Source organism: Python bivittatus, unplaced genomic scaffold, assembly GCF_059951505.1.
Source record: "Python bivittatus isolate LINGU-HERP-01145 unplaced genomic scaffold, Pbiv_v1 ctg000020_np1212, whole genome shotgun sequence".
NCBI lineage: Eukaryota > Metazoa > Chordata > Lepidosauria > Squamata > Pythonidae > Python > Python bivittatus.
Window position 1 is genome coordinate 15,691,951 of NW_028277030.1, and position 25,454 is coordinate 15,717,404.

At 38.8% G+C, this 25,454-nt stretch overlaps 1 protein-coding gene across 9 annotated transcripts in view; it reads right to left on the bottom strand.

The window, feature by feature from the left end:
- The window catches only part of SHLD1 (shieldin complex subunit 1), a 59,942-nt gene extending 42,747 nt beyond the window's left edge, over positions 1–17,195 (bottom strand). For 2 of the 9 annotated variants that reach the window (XR_015795099.1, XM_088134826.1), the window contains exons 1-4: positions 16,701–16,836; positions 14,046–14,158; positions 11,014–11,142; positions 7,116–7,268 (exon numbers count right to left, since the gene is read on the bottom strand). Coding sequence is in view for 7 of the 9 variants with exons in the window: in XM_088134826.1 (XP_087990952.1) it covers positions 7,116–7,266 (151 nt within the window). In the remaining 2 variants the exon portion in view is untranslated. Of the gene's footprint in view, positions 1–7,115; positions 7,269–11,013; positions 11,143–11,623; positions 11,760–14,045; positions 14,159–16,700; positions 16,839–16,945 lie in introns of those variants that run through there. The other 7 variants (XM_088134860.1, XM_088134834.1, XM_025164451.2 and 4 more) reach the window with 7 other exon arrangements.
- Positions 17,196–25,454: the final 8,259 nt, after the last annotated feature.

The window sequence follows — 25,454 nt, forward strand, 5'->3', positions numbered from 1 at the left end:
AATTTTTAACAGAATCATACGGGGGTGGTATGGGTTCTGCCGGCATTTGGTTTTCGAATTTATGGTGAATCATTAAGCATTCCATGACCACACGCCATGAGGTCAGAATTTGGACCGGGGCCCTAGGGGCCGCGTGGAAGTATTCCCCCAATTTTGTCCATGTGGATATTTTCAGTGACCCTTTTTCAGGGTATGATGGACATTGTTGCCAAATGTAAGACAAAAGGCCAATTAATTCTTTGTTTTTCAAACGGGGGAGGGTTTTTCCTCCGTTTGAAGAAATTTTAGAGGAAGATTCGGTTAATTCCCTCAATTCCTTCAGATGCGCTGTCTGTTGTTGAGAGAATTTTCCGCCCATACTTACGAATATCCAGCCGTGTTTCAGACGGGACGAGTGCACAGCTCCCCTCGAGCGAATAAGTAAGGACGGTCCGAGACGCACCTCGTGAAATCACGCGATCACGTCGGGGTCACCACAATGCGGCTTTGCAGTCCACATCAGGGTGGGCCACTCATGGGGTCTCGACAGGCGAGAGTGAAGACAAACACGCAGGTTTTCCTCGAGGTGAGTGAGCCCAGAGCGTGTTCTGAACTACTCTTTTATTGGGTATTACAAGTCAGGAAGCAGGTTGTGGGGGCAGGTTGTGGGGGCATATAGCCTTTTATAGTCATGCAACAGCTTTAAGCAACACTATTGGTTTATTCTATGTTTCCTGTATAGCCTGTCATGGTTATACGTTTCCCTACTTGCTTACGTGGCATCAGGTATTTCTCAAGCAGTGATCGCCTTATCGTGCTTTTAGGTGCTTTTATTATCTGGTACCTTCCCTCATCCTAGGTTTCTGGTTCGTGTGCCGGCCACTGGCCTGTCCACACTGCAGAAGCCTGAATCAAGTTTCTGATAAGCAAGCATTTTATTCCAACAGAGAGAAGAGGAGGAGGAACAGCAGTAAGGCAGCTGGACTCGATTATAGTAGCACTGAGTGCACTGCTGGAAGACCTGAAGGTTTGGGGACATATCCTGGAAAAGGTCTATCTATGTATATGTGTGTGTGCATGCGTGTGTGTATGGTAATCAACATATATACAACATATATAAAATATAGATAGATTTAATATTTAATCTGGGAAAGCCAGAGTTTCCAAGAAAACTTTTTAATCCTAAAAATATTAAAATACCAAATCTAAATAGCTTTGCACCTGGAAGGCAATATGTTGAAAATCATGCCAGATTTCAGCATGCTGCAGAAATATATAGCAGTATCTTCTAGCAAGGGCTACTATTGCTGCTACTTACACAGGAATTTGGAAAATCAAAATATTGTGCAGTATAAACAATTCTTTGACAGCCCCCTAGTGGAAGTTTCTTTGCATCTGGTCATTTTTACAATATGGCTGATTAAAAAATATTTTTTCCCGTGATTCTTGTTCTTTCCCATGACTCCTGCCTGCAGAGGTTAGCATCCTCTAAGCTTTCAACTATTTCAGATGAAACAGATTTGATGGACTGATGAGATAAATCAGTTACAAAATAATTACTTAGAAATTATTACTCCAGCAGAGTGTGGCTGCTCTTCCTAGTTAAATAATCCCACTGAACACAGTAGGACTTACTTCTGAGGAAACTATTAGTACACAGTCCTGTATACCAAGCTGGGAGTAATCCACAAAACTCTATGGGATTTTCTCCTGAATAAACATGGATAAGATTAATACGAATGAAAACAAATGTTTTTAAAGAGACTAAAAAGTTGTTAGCTTAAAAAAAAAATTAAAATTCCCTAGATTTGGAAATTAAGAAAAAAAATCAGTGATGATTTTAACAAGGGTAACAAAAATTGAGAAACACAGAATATATGATAACCTGTCTAACCCAAGTCACTCAAATGGAAAGTAATCTAAAATAATTTTAATACAGGTTGAGCATGCTATGTAAGTTCAGTCAATGTGGTTTGTAAACCACGGTTTACAATTTAACATGATAGGTAAACTCAGTCATTTATTCAGTAAATCATGATCAGGCAATTTCGGCTTAGGATGTGGTATAAAATAAGTGATTGGCTATGTTTGCATGACACCTTAAGCAAAAAAAACTTGGTTGCATGTTCCAGTTTGCAGAACGCAAAACAACAGTTGTTACAGTCTCAGGTTAAGCACATGACCAGAGAGGTAGGACTAGATAACAGCACACGCAAACCCATTAACCAAGCTTCTTAACTCAGCATGTCATGTGAGCATGGCTATCACACATTCAAAAAAGAAATAAGTGTTTGTCTCTATGGATTTGCTGATTTCCAGAACAGGAAAGGAAGATCTCTGCTCAGCCAAGGCAGTTTTATGAACACTTCTGAGAGAACAATACTACCTAATTATCTCTCAGTCTCATTGCTTCCAACAGCTACATCTCTAAACAACTGATAGCACTGAACTTCTTTTCTTGTTTACAAGTTAGAATATAATCACTCAATAGTTTCATTAATTTATTAAAACAAACTAATGGAGTGAAAATCTTTCAACCAAGAAGATAGACACAATAACCAGCTCCAGTAATACTCCAGTAATACAGTTGAGAAGAACTGGCTGATGTTGTCTTCCCACATTATCATGCTTATAGACTACATGAATATGTTAGATTGAAATCAATAATGGAATTATGCAAGCATCAAAAATGCCACAGGTTACACAGACAATACACACATAAACAAACATGCAGGCTTGCTCATATTCCTAAAGTTTCCTCTCTTCCGTATTAGCTATATGGGCAACACTGACCTGTCCTGCAGATCCATAAATTGCTTGGTGATGGAATTTACTTTGTTGAATACTGTATTCATATACATTGATCTCTATAGTTTCGAAGATACTGTCAGTCCACAAGTTTCTTGCATGAAAACTCTTCCTTCAAACAACTTACTGCCATTTTTGCAACACAGACTTTTATGAGCTTACTCTTCCAACTTGCATCACAATTAGCAGCTGGTGGGCTGCTAAAGAAAGATGCCTTCAGCCCAAATAGCAGAGTCAGCTAGCCACAACGTGCATTGTGCAAAACAGTGAGGATCAATAGTCAATCTGGGTAGTAGATTCTTTTATGTTCTCAAATTATGGTCCAACAAAATCAATGTGCCAGAACTCCTGAGAGCCAGTGGCCCTGTTCACATGATACACTTATTTGGGCTTGGGGATGCGGGGGGGTAGGGTTATGTGAATGCCCAAACCCAGTCAATAGTGGGGGCAGAGGAAATAGCGTTAGCCCCAAAGAACCCTGAAGTTGTCTGAGGCTAAACTAAAGGTGCTTCAGACCATGTGACAGAAGCAGGATCTCATAACAGCTCCCACATGCTCTGAAGCACCTTTTCTGAATTATTTTGGAAGTGCTGCACATCCCTATCAGGCAGCTTTCTGTAGCCCTAGAAACTGCCTTTCCCTGAGGGCTAACTGCCTTGCCAAACAAATTTCTTTTTTTTTTATATATAATTTTTATTAAGGATTTTAATTATAGTAGTAAAATCTAATACAAACTAAAAGAAAGAATAATAGAAAGAAAGAGTGAAAGATGCAGAAAAAAACAGAAAAAAGGAAAGGAAGGAAGGAAGGAAGGAAGGAAGGAAGGAAGGAAGGAAGGAAGGAAGGAAGGAAGGAAGGAAGGAATATAGTAAAGAGAGAAAAAAGAAATATATAAAGAAGTGACTTCCAATCTTCATCACAAGTATAAATAATTTTTGTAACTTTTCACCCTCTCTTAGTTTACAACCAATGATCTCTTCATCCCATATCCCATCTCTTATCTATAGACAAATCCATAAAGCATCATCTTTTCAGTCCTAGCGTCAGCAGAAAGTCCATTAAGGGTTACTAAACCAACTTTATATTCCTTCATTTTACTTCTAAGTCTTAACTTTAGTCCATTCAAATAATGTTGTAGAATTTGCTTTCTTTTCATTTCTTCTTTGTCCCTTCTCATAAGGTTCTTCAAAGCTTTAACAAGCCTCTTTTGTAAATCCAATATAAGAAAATTATCCAGGTCATTCTCTTGGTTTTTTTGTATTTTGTAATTTGTATTTTCCTTTTGATTTTTAAAACATTGACTGGTTTATTTTGTAGGCCCAGTGAAACATCCTTTTCCATGTCATTCCAGTAGTTTATCATTTGTTGATTCACTTTCAATGCCATCTCTGTCTTGTCAAATAAAGCTTGTTCCTCATCTGCCATTTCTTCTATAACAACTTTTGGACACGATCTATCCACAGAAGTAAACATCGCTATTGACGTTATTGATACTAACTTCTGATTCCATTTTTCAAAAGGGTCCTTCAGTATTTTCAAGGTTATAATATTTTGCATCATTTTATATGTCCCAATTAATAGCTGTTAATTATGCTTGTATATTGTTCTCCTTTAACTAAAATCTTTAGTTCTTTTTAGGGTCCAATTTTTAAAATTCCTTATCTTTATTGTGTCTTGCAAAAGTCCATACAAATCTATTTCCCACAGGAAAGATTCTTTATAATTAATTCCAAAATCTTATTCCAAATTTATTTGTATGCTTAATCTGTTTATAACTTTCTAGGATCAAAGAATCCTAGATTTTTGCTAATTTAGCTTTTTGCTGTTTATTTCACATTTTTTAAATTCTTAAACTTATGATTAAAATTTTCTTTCATTAAGGATTGAAAGGTTAATTAATAAGGATTGAAAACTCACCAAGCGTTTTCAAACTTGCTGATCCAAAGGTCTCTAATAGCTTAAAAGTAGATAACAAGCAATTTCTGAATGTGATTAGAAAAGGAAGTTTGTGAACTTAAGTGTCCTCTAAAAGGCATCAACTGCGGTTGTGAGCAAGATGGCTATCTCCCTGTCATCTCCCAGCGCTCAAAACCCACCAGGGAGCACTGTCTTATGGTCTCCTCATGAGAAACAACTGTTTGGAGCATATGTGGGCAATCTCCCACCCTTTCCTTGTCCAGAGAGGTTCCGAAGAGCTGGTCTACTCACCAGCTCTTCATTCTTTGTCACTGTCATCGGCTCTGCTTTTTGCGGAGCCATCTTCAGTCTGCCATTTCTTCCTCTGGAACTCTGCCAGAATAAATTTATGCCAGAAAATAAAGCATTTCTGGCATGTTTCAAAGGCAGGAAAAAAAAAAACTTAGAAAAGATTATTAGATGTTTACACATTTACAACAGAAAGAAAAAAGGCACTAATAATAAACAATGCAATCATTTGCTTTAGTCTTTTGAGGTTGAACCACCAATTATTTATTTCCCAAGAGAATGATGACAGCTAGAATTGACAAACATATTATTTTAACATCAGCTATGGCTGCAAGAGAAGTGCTGGCAGAGATGGTATTCTAACTCCTCTCTTATTTATTGTTTGCAATCTAAATCTCTGTTAATAGTGGAGCAAGGAATCAAAATCCAGAAGCTGCAACTGGAGATCCGAGCAAAAGAAGAAAAGCCACAAATTTCTCCCTAGATATAACACACCAGAACTATCTCAGCTAAAACAAGAACCTGTCATACGGAAGATTTAAAGTCATTACACAAATTAAAGAAAGGAAACAGGATTGTTGAAATTAAATAGTGCAAGCTACGAGGTGCAACATGTTGGCCACTATGGAGAAATCCCTTTGTGAAAGAATTTCACAATACATGAAATAATTTTAGCAATACAATGTCAACAGATGCAGCAATTCACAATATAAAAGACAGATATAAAGAGAATGTAGAATTCTCTACTGCTGGGGTGAGAGAGGCCTGACTCATCAGTCAACAGTAGAACACAGAGTTATGGTAAAGAAAATAATGTTGTTTTAAAACCATGCGTTAACTTCTAGAACAATTTTGAAGAAAGTTAAAATGCTGTGCTGGTTTTACACAAAACCTATGAGATGTAAAAATCACAAGAATCTTAACTTGCATGACTTACTGAAGTCTAGTACACAGTAATAAACACAACCCACAAATCATTTGTTATGAGTCAAGGAGGCAGAAGGCAATTTATGTTATTTAATCTGCCTATGTAAACATGAAAAAGACAGATGAACAAATCATGGAGCACTTTTCTATCTTAGAGTGCGTGGCATGATGCAATGCAATGAGACTTTGAAGTCTGCCCCACTAATATATTAGTCTCACTTTTCTTCCACTTTGTATGGTGTGTTAGACTTTAACTCCACCATTCCAACAGGACAAAAGGCCACCAGATTGGAGAAAGGCTGCTACAGACTGACACACTAACTAAGCCCTTGTTTATTTAGCCATAATTTACCGAATAAACCACACATAACTAATACTCTGAGCCATAGCCCATGGTTTACAAACCACCAAAGCTGGGTTTACACAACATATGAAGCCACAAACAAGCACCCCAAGCCTTGCCCTTTGGGTGCTGTGTGAACCCAGCCATAATTTGTCTAGATTTTATCAAAAAGTGCTGATAGAAGGTTGTTGTCATTCATCTTTCTTAAAAGAAAAAGAAACTGACAGATGTGAACAAGATCAGGGGCTAACATGCCTGAGTGCCGTGGAATCAAGCACATTATTTCCCCTTTTTATAGAGCAAGCTGTTGAAATGTCTTTTTTTCAGTGGAGTTAACATGGCTTCATGTGAAGTGGGAACCCAACCAGTATCAACATTCTATCCCCCAACAAAAACACTATTTTTTTAAAAAGCAAACAACTTAGCATATGGTATTTGTATGTTTTATACTTCTGCTTATTTCCAAGCATAATTATGTTCTAAAGCTCATTTTTAAACTAAAGTAATGTTAGCTGCTCAGAGCACACAGGCAAGACAGCCATCTCTGGGAAACAGAGAACTGACAGAATTAGGTAAAAAAGCCTGCTGAAACCCAGCAAAAATGAGGTTGCTTCCAGCCAACACAGGAGTTTGTGAAAGATGACATTGTTCAGGACAATGCTGCTATCTGATTCTTGAACTAAAAAGCGCTGCGAGACCAATGCCTAATGAGGCAAATACTGACATGTGCGCACGAGTTCCTACTTTTGATTTGAATTTTTTCACTAGACCTGTCGGCAGAAGCTGCTTCCTTTGCCTGGGTCTCCTGAGAAAGGAACACTTAAGCGAGAGCAAGAATAGTAACAGCTTTTACCTGCATCAACTGCTGGGGATGGCGGTAAATCATCTTTCCCAGGGTTTGGCTTCAATAGAAAGCTTTCTGGAGTTACGTTACAGGACAAGTCCAGCAGGCTGCTTTGCTCAGATTGGGAACTCAAGGTTCTTTCTCTGCCATTCCATTCCATCACTGAAGCAGAGACCAAAGAGTTTTATTTTATTTTGAAATGTCTGTCTCATCTTCCTGGTTTGGTACCAAAGTGCTTGAAAGCACTAACATCAGAGATTAAAACAAATCACAATGAAAACACTTCAACATGAAAAAGATCACTTAACTAGTCTGTAACTGTAATATCAGTATCTACCATGAAACCAAGTTGGCAAGACTTACAAAACATTTTTTTTTAAGGATAACACCCTGAAAACCTGATCTGACTATCCAAATCTAACCTCCCAATTAGCCCCACCAGTGGGATTTAACACTGAACGGTTGTGTCCCAACACCTAAAACCATAGCAGATTTGTAGTAGCATGAATGCCACAAAGCCAAGGATTCTCATGTTTGGAATATATCACTCACTCCTGAATGGCTCAAAGGAATGATTTCCCGGTCCAGTTCAAGCACATGTTTTCTGTTCAGCTATGAAAATTAAAACCCTTTAAGTACCTAAAACAGGTATTCTGGCTGAAAACAAAACATATTCAACCATTTCTACTCTACAATTAGTGAGTGAAATGCGAACAGTTCTGCTACCAAAGATCTTTTTAATTAAAATTTCTAGAACAGGGTTTCTCAACCTTGTTGAAGAATTCCCTTGTCCCAGAATTCCCCAGCCAGCATATGAAGTTCACACATCTTAAAGTTGACACAGTAGAGAAACCCTGCTCTAGAGACTGAATCCTGGGACTGAATGCACGCACAGCAAGTTTTCTGCCACGAAGTCATGGCAGGGGCCAGCCCTAAAATGAAAAATTGAACAACATAGCCTGTGGATTCCACAATACCTGGTTTATGCATTCCTGATTTGTTCTATATCTGAGATGCAGCAGAAGGTGAGGCCCCATCCAATCCCCAATGCAGAAGAATGATTTCAGTACAATTCTGCTGAGCTCTTGCACATGGAGTGGGAGGGGGGCAAGGAAGACTTTTTAATTCAGGGTCCACAATGGCTTGAACCAATTCTGACTACCATTTGCCATCTAAATAGCTTTTATTACTGTATCAACTTCTTAAGATGGGCAAAACATTCTACGAGACTTATAAACATCTTGAAAATGGAATCACGGTTTTCATGCAAAACGTTAGCCTCAAACCACTGGTCCTGACACTTAATGACATTTGAAGGTTTTTTTAAAAAAACTTATTTGAAGCATTTCCAAAGATGGAGGGAAGCCAGCCTATTAATGAGCAAGCAAGCAAGCAGTGGTGTGCAAAAATATATCACTGATAGTTCCTGAGATAAATCTCAGACTTATGACCTCAAAGACACAGCACAAAAGAAAAGGAATAGTGTATGGAGAAGAAGAAAATAAGAAACGCGGGCACTAATTTTAAGTTGCAAATGTTCCATCTGATAGGAAAGGATGAAGCAAACTCTTTGCAATTGCTTTTTTGTGGCTGATCTAAGGAGCCAAGTGGGTCTCTGTAGGAAGCCTCCCAGTGGTTCTTAGTCTCCTGGTCAATGGATAAAAAGCTTCAGATTAGTTCATGAGAGAGCAGCAAGGGCCAAAATCTCCAAAGTAATCCAGAACACAATAATACAACTCTAATGTGCAATCTCAGTTTGCTCCATGTATTTTTTTCTAAAATCAGTGCAGAATGCAGTGATCCTCTGCTGAGGTAGGTGGGAGGGGAGAAGAATACCACCAGTATCATATAACACAAATCTTGTGGGGGCTGCATTGGCTTCCAGTAAATTTATGACTACTATTCAAGGTGTGATGTTTAACTTATAAAGTCTTTTATGGCTTGGCGCCTGGGTACTGCAGATTGTCTCCTTCAGGTAGAACCACCCAATCCAGTGTGCTTATGAGCTGGGAAGTTAAGAGTCCCACAAAAGTGAAATTAGGGAAGAGAGAACTAAAATCCAGTGTTTTTTAGCTTACGTTCAAGCCTAATGGAAGAGCATGCCCCCAAAGATCCAGATACCATCCTTCTTAATGCTAATCAGTAACTTACAACTGAGCTATCCCACAGAGCTTTTAATCACTGTGAGATTTTTATGATTTTTGGAATTGGGCAAGGTAGCAATGTACGGACAGGCTGAATTGTTTTAGTGATTTTGTGTCAGTTTTGTAAATCTCCAGGATACCTTGTAGAGTCAGAGGTCTAGCCATAAGGTAAATAAATAATCACACTGGGTCAATCAGCAAGTATTGAATAAAGATTTGTACATTTTCCTAATATCCAGGCTAACAAAAAGTTAATTATTTTCTGATAAACTCCAGCATAAAAAATGGAGAATAAAAAGACATACTCCATGTTTCAATACATGGTTACTGTCTGAATAAACTCTCAAAGGCAAAGAAATCCCTGGAGCATCTTCAAAGGTAGCCCATTAAAAGTGTCTCAGAGAAAAACCTAGATTATATCTAGCTACATTCAAGATAATTAAAAAGACATTCCATAGGAGGTGCTTAGGAAGGAAGGTTAAAAAGGTTGTGTAAGGAGAAGCAACAAATTCTTGGAAGGAAGTGTCCCATAGTCTTTATTTTACTAGATTTCCTACTACTAAAACCTAGTTGGAGCAGCAAATTGGAGCAGCAAGTAAAAAGATATAATCATTTCTGTGGGCAACAGATGCCATCCAGCTAGTACCATGACTCTCACCAGAGAGGTATTTTAATGGCTGTCCTAAAAATATAGATCAAGACATAACTTTACAGCTATCAACAGATGGTCTCATCAGGTGAACACTGTTCTTTTTCCAGGAATATAGATCTATTACTAACAGTTTAGGATGTTTTCTTCTCAGATATTAGATTTGAATTACTCACATATTTGGATATGAAGGAACACATTGGTGCTCAGCAAAATATGTGGAAATCTTCTTTTTCAGCATTCTAGATACTTCATTCTATTCTTCCTCCACTTATATACTTCTGGTTTTCCAATTCCACCTCTCTGTATGGTCAATATTCCATCACCACTGACTATGTCTAGTTTTGAGTGGCCTATTCGTGGAAACACTCCAGCAATCTTTCTTTTCCCCTAAAGAGCTACAGTTCTTCTGATAGTAGCACTCTCCAGCCTACTGATTAGGCCTTAATTTATCATTTCATTTCACTTCTATACCACCAAAACTGTACAATTCTTGTCAGCTTACAATCATAAGACCATAACACAATTTAAAAGCCACAACAAAAAATCAACCTAAACCCTTAAATAATGATACAGGCAGTCCTTGACTTATGGCCATTCATTTAGCGACCATTCAAAGTTACAATGGTGCTGAAAAAAGTTACTTATGACTGGTCCTCACACTTAGGACTATCACAGCATTCCTACAGTCACATGATCATGATTTGGGTGCTTGACAACTTTCATGCATTTACAACAGTTGCAGCATCCCGCAGTCACATGATTGCCATTTGCGACCTTCCCAGCCGGCTTCCAACAAGCAAAGTCAATGGGGAAGCCAGCAGGGAAGGTTGCAAGTCTCAGTCACGTGATGTCTTGCTTAATGACTGCTTAATGATGAATCTTCCAGTCCCTATTGTAGTCAAAGACTACCTGTAGACATTATACAAGGGCATATTATATAGTTTTTGAATGCATTTAAAACTTGAAATTATGTGCTAATGTGACAAGCAATCCCAATATTGTCTTCAAGGTCTATCCTGCAGTCACCAACTAGAATTTTTTTTCTATTGACTACTTTTATGACACTGATGTCTTTCCCAGACACTCTTTTTATAGAATGTTGCTGACTTACCCTTTGCATGATACTGAGTAATTAACTTCACAATATCTGTTTTCAGATCACTGCAAGATTCGATTACCAGATTTAGAAAACAGAGGCAAGGTTAAAATTCCTGTAAGAACAGCCTCCATGTAAAAGAGCCTGGAAGAGAAAAAACCAAGTTGTTCTCTACTGGATGAAGAAGGGCACACTTTGTTATGGAAAATAAACTTCCAGGCAAAGAGACCTAGATGGAGATCCCATTTTTCAATGAAAGTAGTGCTGGAAAAGAACAACCAATAAATTATGATCATTCAGGCCAAAAAATTTTGAGTCCAAAGTCTCTATCGTTCTAAGAATTAGATAAAAGAGATATCAGGAACCCTAAATTTTAATCATTTTTCAAGCATTAAGTTTCAGCACATATCTAATTTATCATTTTTAAATTAAACACACTACAAGTTTTCGTGTGCTGAAAGCAGCTATAAATAAATGCAACAAACTAACAATGACTGTTGTTTACATCATGTCCACTTGCCTTTTCAACTGCTATAAATTACTTCTGGCCATCAAAGTAAGTGGCACAGGAATCAGAAGAAGCAAAACAAGCAACGATTTTACAAAACACAGCCAAAATGCTGACCTGGGATTAGCAAGCAGATGATCTGGCAGAAATCTAAGTTAGAGCTGGTGATCTAAAAGGGCTCCTCGTTTTACTCACAGTGACATTGTAAAGATCGCTCTGACATTTCAACAGTTCTTCTGGGCGACAGCCAAAGAGAAGGAGACTAGTTGCATGCTTCAACAGCTGTCACGTAAATACCCCTTCTAAGAAATTTGGCCGCCCTCTTTAGAATGAAATAAATAGATTGAATAAAACTTGCCCGTCACATCCTTTCTGAAGCATTTTCAAATCTCAAGCCAAAATATGCACTTTATCAAATCAATTGCACTGTTTATCAAATAAAGATAGGTGCACTGGTTATTAAAAGGAGATCCTTATTTTCTGAAAGAAAGAGATATTGCCACAGCCCCTACAAAGAAGACAGTAATCCACTTTTCAACTACAGCTGAAAAGAAACAGGCTCATAGCAGCTCAATACAAAAATTATTGAGAAAATTTATTCATCATATTAACGAACAGTCCTGTGCAAGACTGATTAAACTTTTTCAGGCTGTGAAACCTGTTAGCAAAAAATAAAAATTCCCAGAACCCCTGATCAAGAGGGGGTTGAAAACTGGCTGCATTTGAGTGAATTCTTGTTACTTTTATCTTTAGTCTCCCATGAGGCCCCATTAAGTTCTCATTGAACCTTGGGGTTCTCCAGAACAGAGTTTTAAAAGCCCTGCTTTATAACAGATAACACACACCTAACTAGCCAACTCACACTTCAACAATAGCAGATCATCAATTTGGCTACAAATGAATTTATGAGGAGGCAGAGCTAGGGATTTTTCCCCCAAAGAACATCCTGTGTTCCACAGTAAGATAAAAGAAACAAGTAAGTAATAAGAGTACATTAAAATGAAGACAGGTATGGGTCAACATCAGTTTTGACGCCTTCCTAGACTCATTAATGCCAACAGTGCAATTGATTTGATAAAGTGCATATTTTGGCTTGAGATTTGAAAATGCTTCAGAAAGGATGTGACGGGCAAGTTTTATTCAATCTATTTATTTCATTCTAAAGAGGGCGGCCAAATTTCTTAGAAGGGGTATTTACGTGACATGAAACTAGTTGCATGTTTCAACTAGTCTCCTTCTCTTTGGCTGTCGCCCAGAAGCAATGTCACTCCTGTTAGAAAGAAAAGTTTTTTTTTTTATGACAGTCTTCAGTCAAGCTTTACTGATCATATACCCAAAGTATTTAACTTCCACATAATTCACAACTACTTCCAAGGAAAGAGAAAAGGTAATTAAAGTAATTGCAGATTTTTTAAATATGTACACACAGGCTAGGTTCACAAAATAAAACTATGGTCTGCTTTAAACATGGTTTTTGGAACTATCCGTGGAGGCCTGATTCACATATCATGTTAAGCTATAAACTGTGGCTCATACATTGCAGTATGCCAAAGACAAAACAAACCACATTGTCTAAACCATGAAAGGTAAATTCAGCCAAAGCCTCTTCTTGACATTCATGAGATAATCTCTTACCATATATTCTTGTTCACCCGTATGTTAAAACTTACATCAGTACAAATGTTCATAACTGGCATGGAAATATTGAACTTTTTCAGAGGGTGGATGCAAACACAACTTATTAGGTTTAAGATTAGGCTTAGCAAAGTAGAGGTTACCTTATTGTCCAAAAAAATCAGAGCAAAGCATGTAAATTGGTTGTATTACAAATGGAGTATAATCCAGACCCATTTTGTCAGCCTTGAGAGGTAGTCCAGACAAGAAGCACATCCAGAAGTACTAGCTCTACCCTTATTGTAAGATTACATTAACAGAAACTTGCAAGTCTGAAAGTACATCTCCCCTCCGCTCGCCTTTACAGTCCAAGAAACTAGGGAGGGTCCCTTCTGAGATATTTGCCATGCCCCCATTCCTTCAGTGGGGTCAGCTGCCTCTTCTGACTGTTGCCTAGTCTGCGGCTCTTCCTCCTCTCCCCCAAGGTCATTCCCACATACCATTACACATTCTGACCATCTCCATTAAAAGCAATCCTGCAGATCTGAACTGCAATGAGATCCTCCGTACTAGACTTGAATGCAAAGCAGAATCTGCTCCAAATAGCATTAATCCTGAAAAGGAGAAGAAGCCACGAGCTTTGTCCATGGAAAACAATATCTCCCCAATGCAATTTTGATAGAAAAAGTAGCTCAAGGAGAAAGGATTAAGCTTAAGGGTTTTTACCATTGTTCAGTCAAAATAGTTATTGTTTCAGAAAACTACATTCAGGAAACAGGGCAAGGAATATAATTGATCCATGCATTTCTCAGAATCTAATTTAGTCTGGTCATAAAAAATATATACTCTTTTGAACTTCACTCTAAAGTTAAGAAATGGGGCAACAAGGACTCCATCAAGCTAACAAAATTCAAATTTTACTTACCTCAGGCTATGAAACAGTTCATTGCGAGCCTCAGGCCTAGGTTTCATAACTCAGATGGAGTTTAATTTGGGGTTTTCAACACTGATAATTTTGTTGCCATTATTCTTCCATTGCTAAAGATAAAAAGATTTTAAGATAAACATAAGGAATCTCCTCATGGCCTTAATAAGTACATAAATGTTTGAATGAATACATGCATAAGCCAATAAATATTGTTTTTAGGCAGGGCCAGATCAAGGCCAACTGATGCCCTAAGTACAGCCCAACAATGGTGCCCCTCGACAGAAACAAACTCTCATTCCATGAAATGGAAATAAATGTGATATCTGATGACACCTTCAAACCAAACTTTTAAACCTTAATCACTCACCATGCCAAACAAAACGTTTTTTAACAATGCAGATTAAAGTCAAACAAAAAAATTGACTAAAGTTGAGCGCGGCAGTGAAAAAGTAAAGGGCATGATAGGTAGGGGAAAACACTCTGTGGTGTCCCCTTCCCTTGGTGTCCTAAGCAGTTGCTTATTTTGCTTAATGGTTAATCCAGGGCTGCTTTTAGGCTAGGATAGAGAATTTCTCCAGAATAGTCAACAGTAAGGGATATTGGTAGCTGTATTCACAATTGAAAGGGCCATTACAGTTTCCCATTCTGTGATAGAGGAAATTACTCTACAGCATCTCTCCGTAAAATTTCAGGAGTTAAAAAAACTCTTTTTGTTTTGTGCCTTTGAGTCAGTGTTGACTTGTGGCAACTGCCTGGACTAATCCTTGCAGTTTTCTTGGCAAGGTTTTTCAGAAGTGTTTTGCCACTGCCGCCTTCTTAGGGTCAAGAGAGAGAAGGACTGGCCCAAAGTCACTCAGCTGGCTTTGGCTACAACTCACAGTCTTCCACTTTCTAGCCTGGTGCCTTAACCACTATACCAAACTGGCTCTCTAAATTAGCAGAAGTCCCATTCTTGTAATTTGAGTTAGGTGAATTAGATTCTAACCGCTAAACAGTTGAGTAACATGAACTCCAGTTCCCTTCAGCATTAGTCTTTGTGGCCAATGATGAAGCATGACAGAAGTTGCAGTTCAGCAACCCCTGGAAGGTTGTACATAGTTCTAAAGCAGGAGTAGGCAACAGAGTAGATTTGTTCCATATTTTATCTGCAATCAATCCATCATGTGTTTGGCTATCATATTGCCTCTTATGATTTTTTTTCCAGGCTAAACATATCTAGTCTCTTCAACCTTTGCACATACTGTAGTACAAATATCTGGCATCTACTTCCTGATTATATCCTGATTAAAATATGGCACTCCAAGGAAGCCCCAAGATAGGTCTAAGCAGAACAGATTGGTCCCATTAGTTCATGGTTAAATCAACCATGATTAAATGTGATATGTGAATATAGGCTCTGTCTTCCTCCTGCAGCTTTTAAAGTGTCTTATTTCTATAGTGCTGTTTTAGCTCATTTATTTATTTGTTAGATTTTTATCCTCACTTTTGTTTGCATTATTTTTTTGGAGTCTGCAATTGAGACAAGAATCCCTCCTTTTCTCATGAATTTATTTATATACCACATCAATTACCAAAGTAACTTTAGGAAAGGGAATAATGTGTACTGTGGGCTGCCACTCACACATAGATCCAGCCCACAGAATCAGACTCCAGAAAAATAATGCAAACAAAAGTGAGGATAAAAATCTAACAAATAAATAAATGAGCTAGAACAGCACTATAGAAATAAGACACTTTAAAAGCTGCAGGAGGAAGACAGAGCCTATATTAACATATCATATTTAATCATGGCTGATTTAACCATGGCCTATCAAATAAGCCACAATCATCTAGATTCGCACACCATACCCCGCAAATCATGCTTACGAAACATATTAGACAGGCTCATGCAAACTGTTATGCCAAAACCAAACACATCATATTATGGCCTAGCACGGTGTTTCTTAATATGTGGTCCTAGGACCCCTGGGGGTCGCCCAAGCCCCTCTCAGGGGTCTGCAAAATCAAAATTATTTGCCAGCCAATGTTGAAAAATAATACAATATTAAAATCCCACCAAATAATCGTGAGAAGTGGTAGCAGCAGCGAAAGCATCCATTTTAACGTTTATATAAAATTAATATGGATGCTTTCCATATTGATTTTATATAAAATATAACCCATACAAACAAAAGGTCTTTTGGGGCCCTCCACATTTTTAAAGGTGGGAAGGGGTCCTGAGAGAAAAAAAGTTTAAGAAACACTGGCCTAGCATGCTGAGGAAACCAGGGCACATTCCCACACCCCTCGACCTAAAAACAATATGAATTGAACGTCTCTCAGGGACAATATAGGGATAGACCAGCCTCTCTCCACGATAGTTCAGCGGAGACCCCGCAGTATTTCGGACCAGCCCCTTAAGCCTCTAGCAGCCTCATCTTCGCCAGGCCTTTCCGATCTCTGCAATTTCCATCGTGACTTTTTTTACATACTCCTGGGATGGTAAGAATTGCAGTGCAAAAACGTGGGCGGCCTCTCGGCGGCTTAACGCGAGGAGGTTTTAGCAAACTCCCCGCGAGGGGTTACGGCATTCGCCGGGCGTCTGCCAGAGAAGCCCCGCCACGCGCTCTCTCAAGCCCCCTCCTCGAAGCGAATCCGCGGCACAACGCGTACCCGTACAAGGGGGACAGGTCTGCCGGCTTCAAAGCCAGGCGTCGCTTTCGCCTCTGCTCCCACGAAGGACGCCTCGCTTCCCGGAAGCGCGGCGAGTCTGCAAACACGTGAGAGCAAGACAGAAACAGGGTCTGCGACTGCAGCCAGTTGGCTGCCGGCCGGGCCGGTTATTTCTGCTGCTTCTGGTTGCCTCGCCCGTGGTGCGTATCCAGAAGCATTGTATGAAGATGACCGCCAATATTTACCTTTGCGAGGGTTTGCTGGTAGCTTGTATTCCTCGTCTAGCTTTCCAAGTCGAAGCAAAAGATAGATAATCGTGATTTTTTTTTAGCCATTGGGAAAATAGGAGGTCGAGATGCTGGGTTTTTTTTAAATGTAGAAAAGCTAAAACGTGTGCAATAATGCCTCCTTAGCTGGAAACAGAGTGGGGGAAATGGCCTTTATTTCTGAACCTAAGTGGGGAGGTGAGGGGGAACCCTATACCGGCCATCTTGGTTGAGGGCAAAAGGGAAGGGAGGAAGCGAGAATGAACTCAATCACAGAGAGATCTCGAAGCGAAACTTCTTCAAAGCGCCCTTATCCTTCTTTACTGTTTTCAGGAAAGCTTTACTCCCTGCTAATTACAGTGACCATACGTCCTTTATTATAAAAGACAGTCCTTTGAAAGTTGTCCTTTATTTATTTTTCAAAAATCCACCTTTGTCCTTTATTCTGGTCATTACAAATGGTACCACTTAATACACAGTCTTTCACGTGCTTGTGAAAAATATGGATATTGATTTGTCTTTTTAAAATAAATGTTATATATACTATTTGATTTTAGATAGTTATTAGAATAGGCGTTTTTGTAAAGTTTTTCTTGGTTGTGCTCTTGAATTTTCCTTTGTAAAGCAAACTTACAAGCCTAAATAATTAAGATTTTTTATCCTTATGAATCTCTTTCAGATTTGCCCCTTTTTCAGAGTTGTCCTTTATTTTTTTCCAAGAAAATATGGGCACCGTACGGATAATGTGCACCAGTTTGCAGAAGCAAGAAGAGTAGTCTAGTAAACTGCGTCAAAAGGACCAGTAATGCACACACGAAACACCCTGAAGGGATTCTTGGATACTTATATTTCTGAATATCTAGATTTTTAAAGAAAACCATAGGAAAATATCGAGCAAACTGGACTGCGTGATGGGACAGGTTTACCTACTTCTTCCCATAAACTGCCAGATTTACCTATTCTTTGAGGGAGTTCTGTGAGATGGTGCTGAATTTGCATTTTTGTTCTAATTGGGTAAACTAACTCAGGCTGGGGGGAAATGTATTATACTTCAACTCCCATTACTGTTAAAGAGAGCTTTCCAGATTGTTGTAATGTAATTAAGAAAGTTGTCCAGATTGTTGTAATTAATCTGTTCAGACGTGTTACTTTATTTTGAATAGTTGTTTTTGTTCTCATTTTTAAATATTCTTATCATTCTAGGATGCAGAGGTGCATACTGTTGCATATTGCCATATAAGGGAACAAGAGGGAGAACTAGAGCAAAATTTCCAAAACTTGGCTTTATAAACCAGGTGGTTGTACTTCTTTATTCAGCAACTGTGGTTTAAATCAAATCAAGCCTTAGTGTATGAATTCAGCCGCTGTGATAGAAATACGTGAATATGCATTCTGAATATAAATGCCCAGAGTTCACTATGCTTTGGAATGTCAGCCTTTCTTCACCCTAAGATTATCAGGATGGTGAATCAAACATACCAATATATTTACCAATAATTAATCAATGCACCAATTATTGCTAAATAATTGGTACAGCAACCCCACAAGCAAAATTCACTGTTGATGAAATATTTTAAGTAGAATATTTAAGCATTTGGTGTCTTCAGCCTGTCCGGCTAAAAAAGAGAACTGCTTTGCAGAGGGCATCTATGCACTTGCTTTTTCCTTTATCTTGTTTTTAAAACACTTTGCAGGGGTTTTATTATATGTTTTGAACTATTCCTGATTTAACCTCAGTACATGGCTACAGCTACAGGGTGCTTTTATGCCACTTCAGTCATACAGCTAAACAGCATACAGCAACATCATCAAAACAAATACATCAAGTTACAACAAAAGATCAATAAAATAATGTCTTCAATAATGCAAAACCAGTATCATAATAACTCATAATTACACTCCTTACTAATGTTAATTGTATCTCTGCTCATTGCAGGTGCAGCATTGTCCCCAATGCTCTTTAAAACATTCAAGCTTTCTAAATGGCAGGTATATGAAGGTGCTGATCTTGTATCCAGTGGCAAGATGTTCCATTGGAAATGGCAAGTTATTGTCAGTAATTTGCTAGTAATACCTCGGTTCATGAACGCTTCTGTTCACGAACAATTCGGTTCGCGAACAGCAGTGTTTGCAGATTTTTGCTTCCATTTGCGAACTCTTCATTGGGTGACGAACGCAACCTGTGGCCATCTTCCCTGCTCTGACATGTGGTCGTGGCTTCCTCTAGGTGAGATCGCAGTCGCAGACAGACACTTGCTGTGAAGCTTTTTGGTGTCTCCTCAAGCAAGGTTAGTGTTCTCTCTCTTCATACTGTACTGTACTGTACTTTGTTTCATATTTTTGTGGTTAAAAAAAAATACATATGGTTCAGAACGGATTAACTTTATTTACATTGAACCTTATGGGGAAATTTGATTCGGTTCACGACCAGAATCGTGGAACGAATTAAGTTCGTGAACCGAGGTACCACTATATAAGCTTGTTAAACTAGTCTGAGTCCAAAGGATTCAAGGCAGGTTCAAGCAAAAAACAATGTGGGGCACTTTGGATTCCCTGTGTGCTCTAAGGAGATTTGGCACTTCGGGGTGAATGTGGTTGATTTTGTGCAGAGTTCAGGGTCAGCAAAATATTTCTGGAGAGGGTAATTCTCATTTTTTTGTCCAGAAGAATCCAGACTATTACTAATAACTTTTGGTTTACTTGCTTATTGCAGCAGCTCCCCTATGAATGTAACACTGGCCTTGGATTGTCTGAGGCATGATAACACAGTTGGCTTGTTGAACAAGTAGGGTTTGGGCTCTTTTAGCATGATTTTTCTTTTTTGCTTGAATAAATCTTACTGTTTGTATCCTGCCAAATGACTTGAGCAACCTCTATTTGCCCTGGTGTGATGCAATCCTTTCATAACACTAGTGTACTACAATGGTTTTCAATATATACCAATATCAAAAACATCTCTATTTTTTTCTTACCATATTCTCTTTTTTCTCCCCCTCTATGTTTTATGTCTACTGTATTTAGAATAATTGTTCCTGTCGTTTTTTAAAAATTATTTCTTCTATTCTATTGTTCAGAGATGAGTGCCATAATGAATGTAGCTAAAATTAGACTTGCTGTGCATAGAAGGGTTATCAACAAGTTTGGGGAAACCCTGAGTCTTGTATCAAAGAATTGAGGGGAAAAAACCCACAATATTGGCTTCTACTTGTTTAATACTTTGGGAAGCTTTTAAAACTCCATCTGGAGTTAGCAGTAGGACAGATGGCACTTTGAAGCAAATATCTGTGGAATGCCCATCTTGAAGGGTCAGGATTTCAGGATTAATTAGCCTGGTGCCCATTTAAGCATGTACAGTACTTCATCCATATAGAAATGGACCTGCCATTTTTTCAGAGGATCAAAAAAACCATATGTGTTCAAACCACAGTCTAGCTGTTTTAGCACTATCATTCCTACAGTGATGGTGGCCAATCCAGTATCTCTAGGAAGTTTACACAAATAGAGTTAAAGAGCCTCAGCCTCTTCCATCCAGTGTCTTCAGTCTATTATTAATTCTTAAGTATAATTAGAGGAAATATATAGCCAAGCCATCACTCACTCCCCCACATACACACCACTCCAGGCCCTGCTTGCACCCAAGAAACAACAGCAGATATTGCTACTCTTTCCCTGTGCTGTTTGTGGAACAGCTGCTCTTCATGTATAACATTTGGGTGGAGTCTGGTAGCACCTTTCAGACTAATGAATTTTATTGAAAAGCCTTTTGGCTACTGTAGACTAATACAGTTCTCTTCCTGCAATGTCTGCACATAACATTCCTGTCACATGCATAGTAATATTATAAGATCAAGGTAACTTGGCTTTCTTGTGCATTCAAGGCGTTTTTTGCAGATACTCAGTGGAAGCAAAGGTAACTACTGTAGAACTATTGTTCAAGGTAATGCCCTACAAGGAAATAGATAAAGATGAATAATCATGAATAAACCAATGAAGTTTTGAATATGGTTCTGCTCTGAAGAATTAGAAAAATTGTTATAAACTCTTTTAAATATCAATATTGGCTTTTAATAATGGTCGAAAAGCTTACATATGCAAGCATGGAATATTAATATTTAGCATATAGAACAAACAATATGTTATTTTTCTGAATCCAGCGTCACACAACATTTTCACACTAGTAGCATTAATACTGCATTGCTTTGAACTATCTTAAGGAGGCAGGATATGATTGGGCATATATTTATTGCCTAAAAATTATTCTAGCCAAATTATCTCCATTTCAGGAGGTGGTAAACCTCCCTATACCACTTACTAGAAGACACAACAGGATGGGTGTTCGCTCCATTTGTAGGTTTCCTTTTGGCATCTGGTTTGCCGGTATGAGAATAAAATATTGGATGCATCTTTTGTGTAATTTATTAGGTCAAACTGATTAATAGAAAAATAGATAAAATACGTTAAACATATAACTTCAAAATTAATAATCCTGATAATGTTTACTATTTTGCTTGAAAAATCTTCTTTGCTCTTTGTCAAGAAATTAATTTGTACATTATTGTAAATCAGAGGGTTTCTTCTTCTGATAAATTTTTTTAGTGAGCCCAAATACTTGAAAAATCCTGTTAATAGGTTCCAGATATTGATGATAAAATCAAGAGCACATGCCTCTTTAATACACTCTGAATCATATTAATAGTCCCATTGATTTTGGCCCCAAATATGGCAATAATAGGACAAGTCCAAACTTTTTCAACTCAATTCTCTGAGGTGTCCTATACACTTTTTTTGGGGGGGGGGGTATTAATCTCATTTTAAGATTATAGGAATCTGATTTCATGTTATTTAAGTGTAGTTCCACTGGCTGACCAGGACAGGGTATCCAAGCACATTATTGTAAAAGTCATGTAAATAATGAGTTTCTTCAACTTCCTGCTAAAAGGGCTTAATGATTTAGGATTAATTACAGTTAATTCTGTTAAAATCTCCAACCACTGTAGAACTTCAGAAGCCGCAACAGCATGTGGTCCAAATAATAAATGTATTAGTTGAATAAACTGCCAAGAAGCACTTTGAGGTAAATCAAACTCATTTTTAAAAAATTCTGCCAACATTTTTGAAATGGCTTTCTCAGAATTGATCCAAACTGATACTAGTTTATTCCAAAACAGGTTTAGATATTTCAGATTTCAGCTAAAACAAATCCAGAAGGGTCATACAAAACAAGCAAGACAAATATGGTGCACTTCAGTCCTGCATGGCCTGCCTGTCCGTTTTCTGAATGTCTTTCTTCCTTTACCTCTCCTTAACTGCCACCAATGTCCTTGACTTCAGCCATGACATACCCAACCAGCCTGTTCCTCCCAATCTTCCCAGCCCCTTCTTTTCCATCTCCCAAGGACATCAAAGAGGAAAGGAAGATGTTTGAAAATCAGGGAAGGACAGGTAAGCCAGTTAGATATGCTGTGGACAGCAGTGGTGGCTAATAAAACTACAAGAGCCGCATATCCAACCAGCCCGTTGCTTCCCATCTTCCCAGGACCTTTCTTTCCCTACTTCCCCTTAGCTACTACCAACGTCTGTGGCATAAGGGTATTATGCCTTTAAGGCTAATAGTTGGCAGGTGCCTCTTGGACAACTGAATAAGCGTAATTTATGCTCTGTACGTTGACTGTATCCCTTTTTGCAGGACTGTTATTTTATGTGTACCGGTTGCTGTGTGCTTGGATGTTTTCCTGTGAGTAAAAGGACTTGTTTGCCATTTGAAGTCACTTGATAGTGGACCCTGGTCCTAAGGTAAAGCCACAGAGTGTTACTGGTCTGAAAGTAGTCTGTTACCAGAAATCTATATACCACTAAAACTCTCGTACCTCAAATGGGCTAACTTACAGAATGCATCCAAAATCCGGGAACCATTACTCACGTGGGATTGAAATTTGGGGAATTTGTGGCCACTTCAGCACTGGTGGGCTGCCGTGCTACCGCAGTCAGCCCAAGTTATGTGATCATCATGGGTGTATCCCTGACCTCTTTCCTGCCTCCCTCTGTCCCAATTGGCTGGCAGCAAGGCCCGACAGGCAAGCGGCGTTTGGCTGCTTTGGAAACAAGGTAGAAATTTGAAATCTCTTAATGGTGGTGGGCGTTGAAGGAAGGATGAAGGAGTGACTTGGATGCCTGCTGGCAAGGTAGAGCTGGCTGGGGGACACTGGTGGTCAATGGGTGAGCCCTCTTCCTCCCTTGAGGGAGGGGCCCTTGGGTCACATCAGAATGGGAAGCAGGGATGCAGTTTTTCTCATGGTCCTTTTCTTCCACCTTCCCCCAGCAAAGTGGCAGGCAGTTCTGTGGGTCAGCCAAGGAGGTGAAGGAGGCGGCTTTACTAGAGTTCTCCTGAGGGTCATGAGGGGAAGACAAACGGCACAAGCCTATATTATATGTGGGAAGGGAGGGAGGGAAAGGAGGAGGGAGGGAAGAAAGGGAGGGAGGGAAGGAAAGAAGGAGGAAGGAAGATTTCTGGCACTCCCTGCCAGCTTCCCACAACCAAAGTCAATGGGGAAGCCAGCAGCAAGTTGTAAGTCACTCGCACTCCCACTGCTTTTTTGCCCTTGGTCATTCTGTTTCTAGGTTTATGTAAGGAAATATCTCTGAAATGATGACCCAACAGGTCATGGGTTGTCTGGTTAATTATTATTACTGGGCCAGCAAATGCTACATGGTATCAGAAATGAGTGAACAGGAAATGCTGCAGAGAATTGGCATAAGTAGCTTCAGATATTTTAGTTGCATCTGATTGCTAGCAGGTCCAAGCAGAAAGAATGGCTTCAAGGTGTTTGTTTTTGCATTTTTCTAGTAAAGAGGAACAGGAAGTTTATATCACCTTTCAGTTTACACTGGAGGCAGATGAGCAAAAACTGTAAATCATAATAGAGATGTTTGCTGCCTATTTTGTCCTCCTCCTTAGGAAGAGCATTAATTTTGAGAGGCATTTTTTTAAAACCAGAACTCAAAAAATAGAAGAGAGTGTTGATTCATGTTACATATGAATTTGAAGAACTTTCTGAGTAGCTTACAAAAGACAGGATTGTGTACAGAGTACATTCTGCCACCCTGAAAGAGCAGCTGTTGAGAGGGCCTTATTCTGGGTAACACAGTAGAAATAACCAGAGCAGAAGAAGCCTTGATGTCTCCAGTGCACATGTTGGGTGCCTCTTCGAGCAAGTTAAGGACACTTTGCAAGTTGACTCAACTTCGGAACAGACACCTTATGGACAGCCTTATAGACTACAGGAATCTGCAGGTGTTCTGGCTAAGTCAGCAGCTAGTACATTTCCAAGAGAAGCAGCAGGTAATAAGTTTACATGTAGACACTGTGGAAAAGCTCATGCCCCAAGAAATTGCCCAGTGTTTGGTGCTGAGTTTATGTTTTATAGGTATGTTGTCACCCCAGCCAACTGGTAGAACTGCTTTCTTTGTGTTGGGTAGATCCAGTTTGGGAAATTGTATAAGTGGCTGTTGCAATTGTTATGTTATTTTTCACATTGTTATGTACTGATAAGCACTTAAAGATGTCACTCAAAGGGGGTTGATTTGTCATGCAGATATTAAACAAAATTCTTGTGTATTGGCTAATAAATGAATTAAAAAGGTATGAATAGCTCTCATATTGAAAAAAAAATTAGAGCCCACCAGCAACCAGATTTCAAAGTATTACTTTGCATGGCTTTTTAATAATACACAAAGTGTATTGTGCATGCAGTACTTGTTTTTATTAACACAGAAAAGTGTACTTATTTATTTTATACCACACCTTTATTTTGTGCAACTCAAAATAGTGTACATAATGTTTCTGCCTCCTATTTTCCCTACCACAACAACCCTGGGAAGCAGGTTGGGCTGAGAGAGAGTCACCCAAAGTCACCCAGTTGGCTTTTTATCCAAGTAGCAGTTCTGATTATTACAAGCAAACATGGAAAAGCTGAGTCAACTGTTCCAGACTCCTACAAGTTAATATGTCCCTGAGCTGAAGAAATGTGGTAAACATAGTTTGGGCCTTAGCTTCTTATCCTATAATTTTGGCAACACTTAGTTTGAGATAATGCACCTTAGCGATTTTTTAAAAATACACAGCAGTTAAGAGTGCATATAAGTAATTTACTGAACTGGCCTCTATTTTTTGAACAATATGGTTATGCTCTGGGATACAGATATAACAGTGTAGTGCCAATGCACAATAATGCCTTTAACAATAGGCACTACAGTTTGGGCAGGTATGCAAAATAGCACTCTTCAAGGGGTGGGGTACCAGCAATGACAGAAGGTTGGTAAGGCTTGCTTAAAGATGGTACCTTTGTGCTGTATGTCCAGGAAGAAGACTCTCAACAAGTTTGCATCACATGGCCCAAACCTTACAAAGGAATCATTATTATGTCTCTTAATTAAAATAGTTCAACAAAGTAGTTGACTCATACAACATCATTTGGTCTCCCTCCCCCAC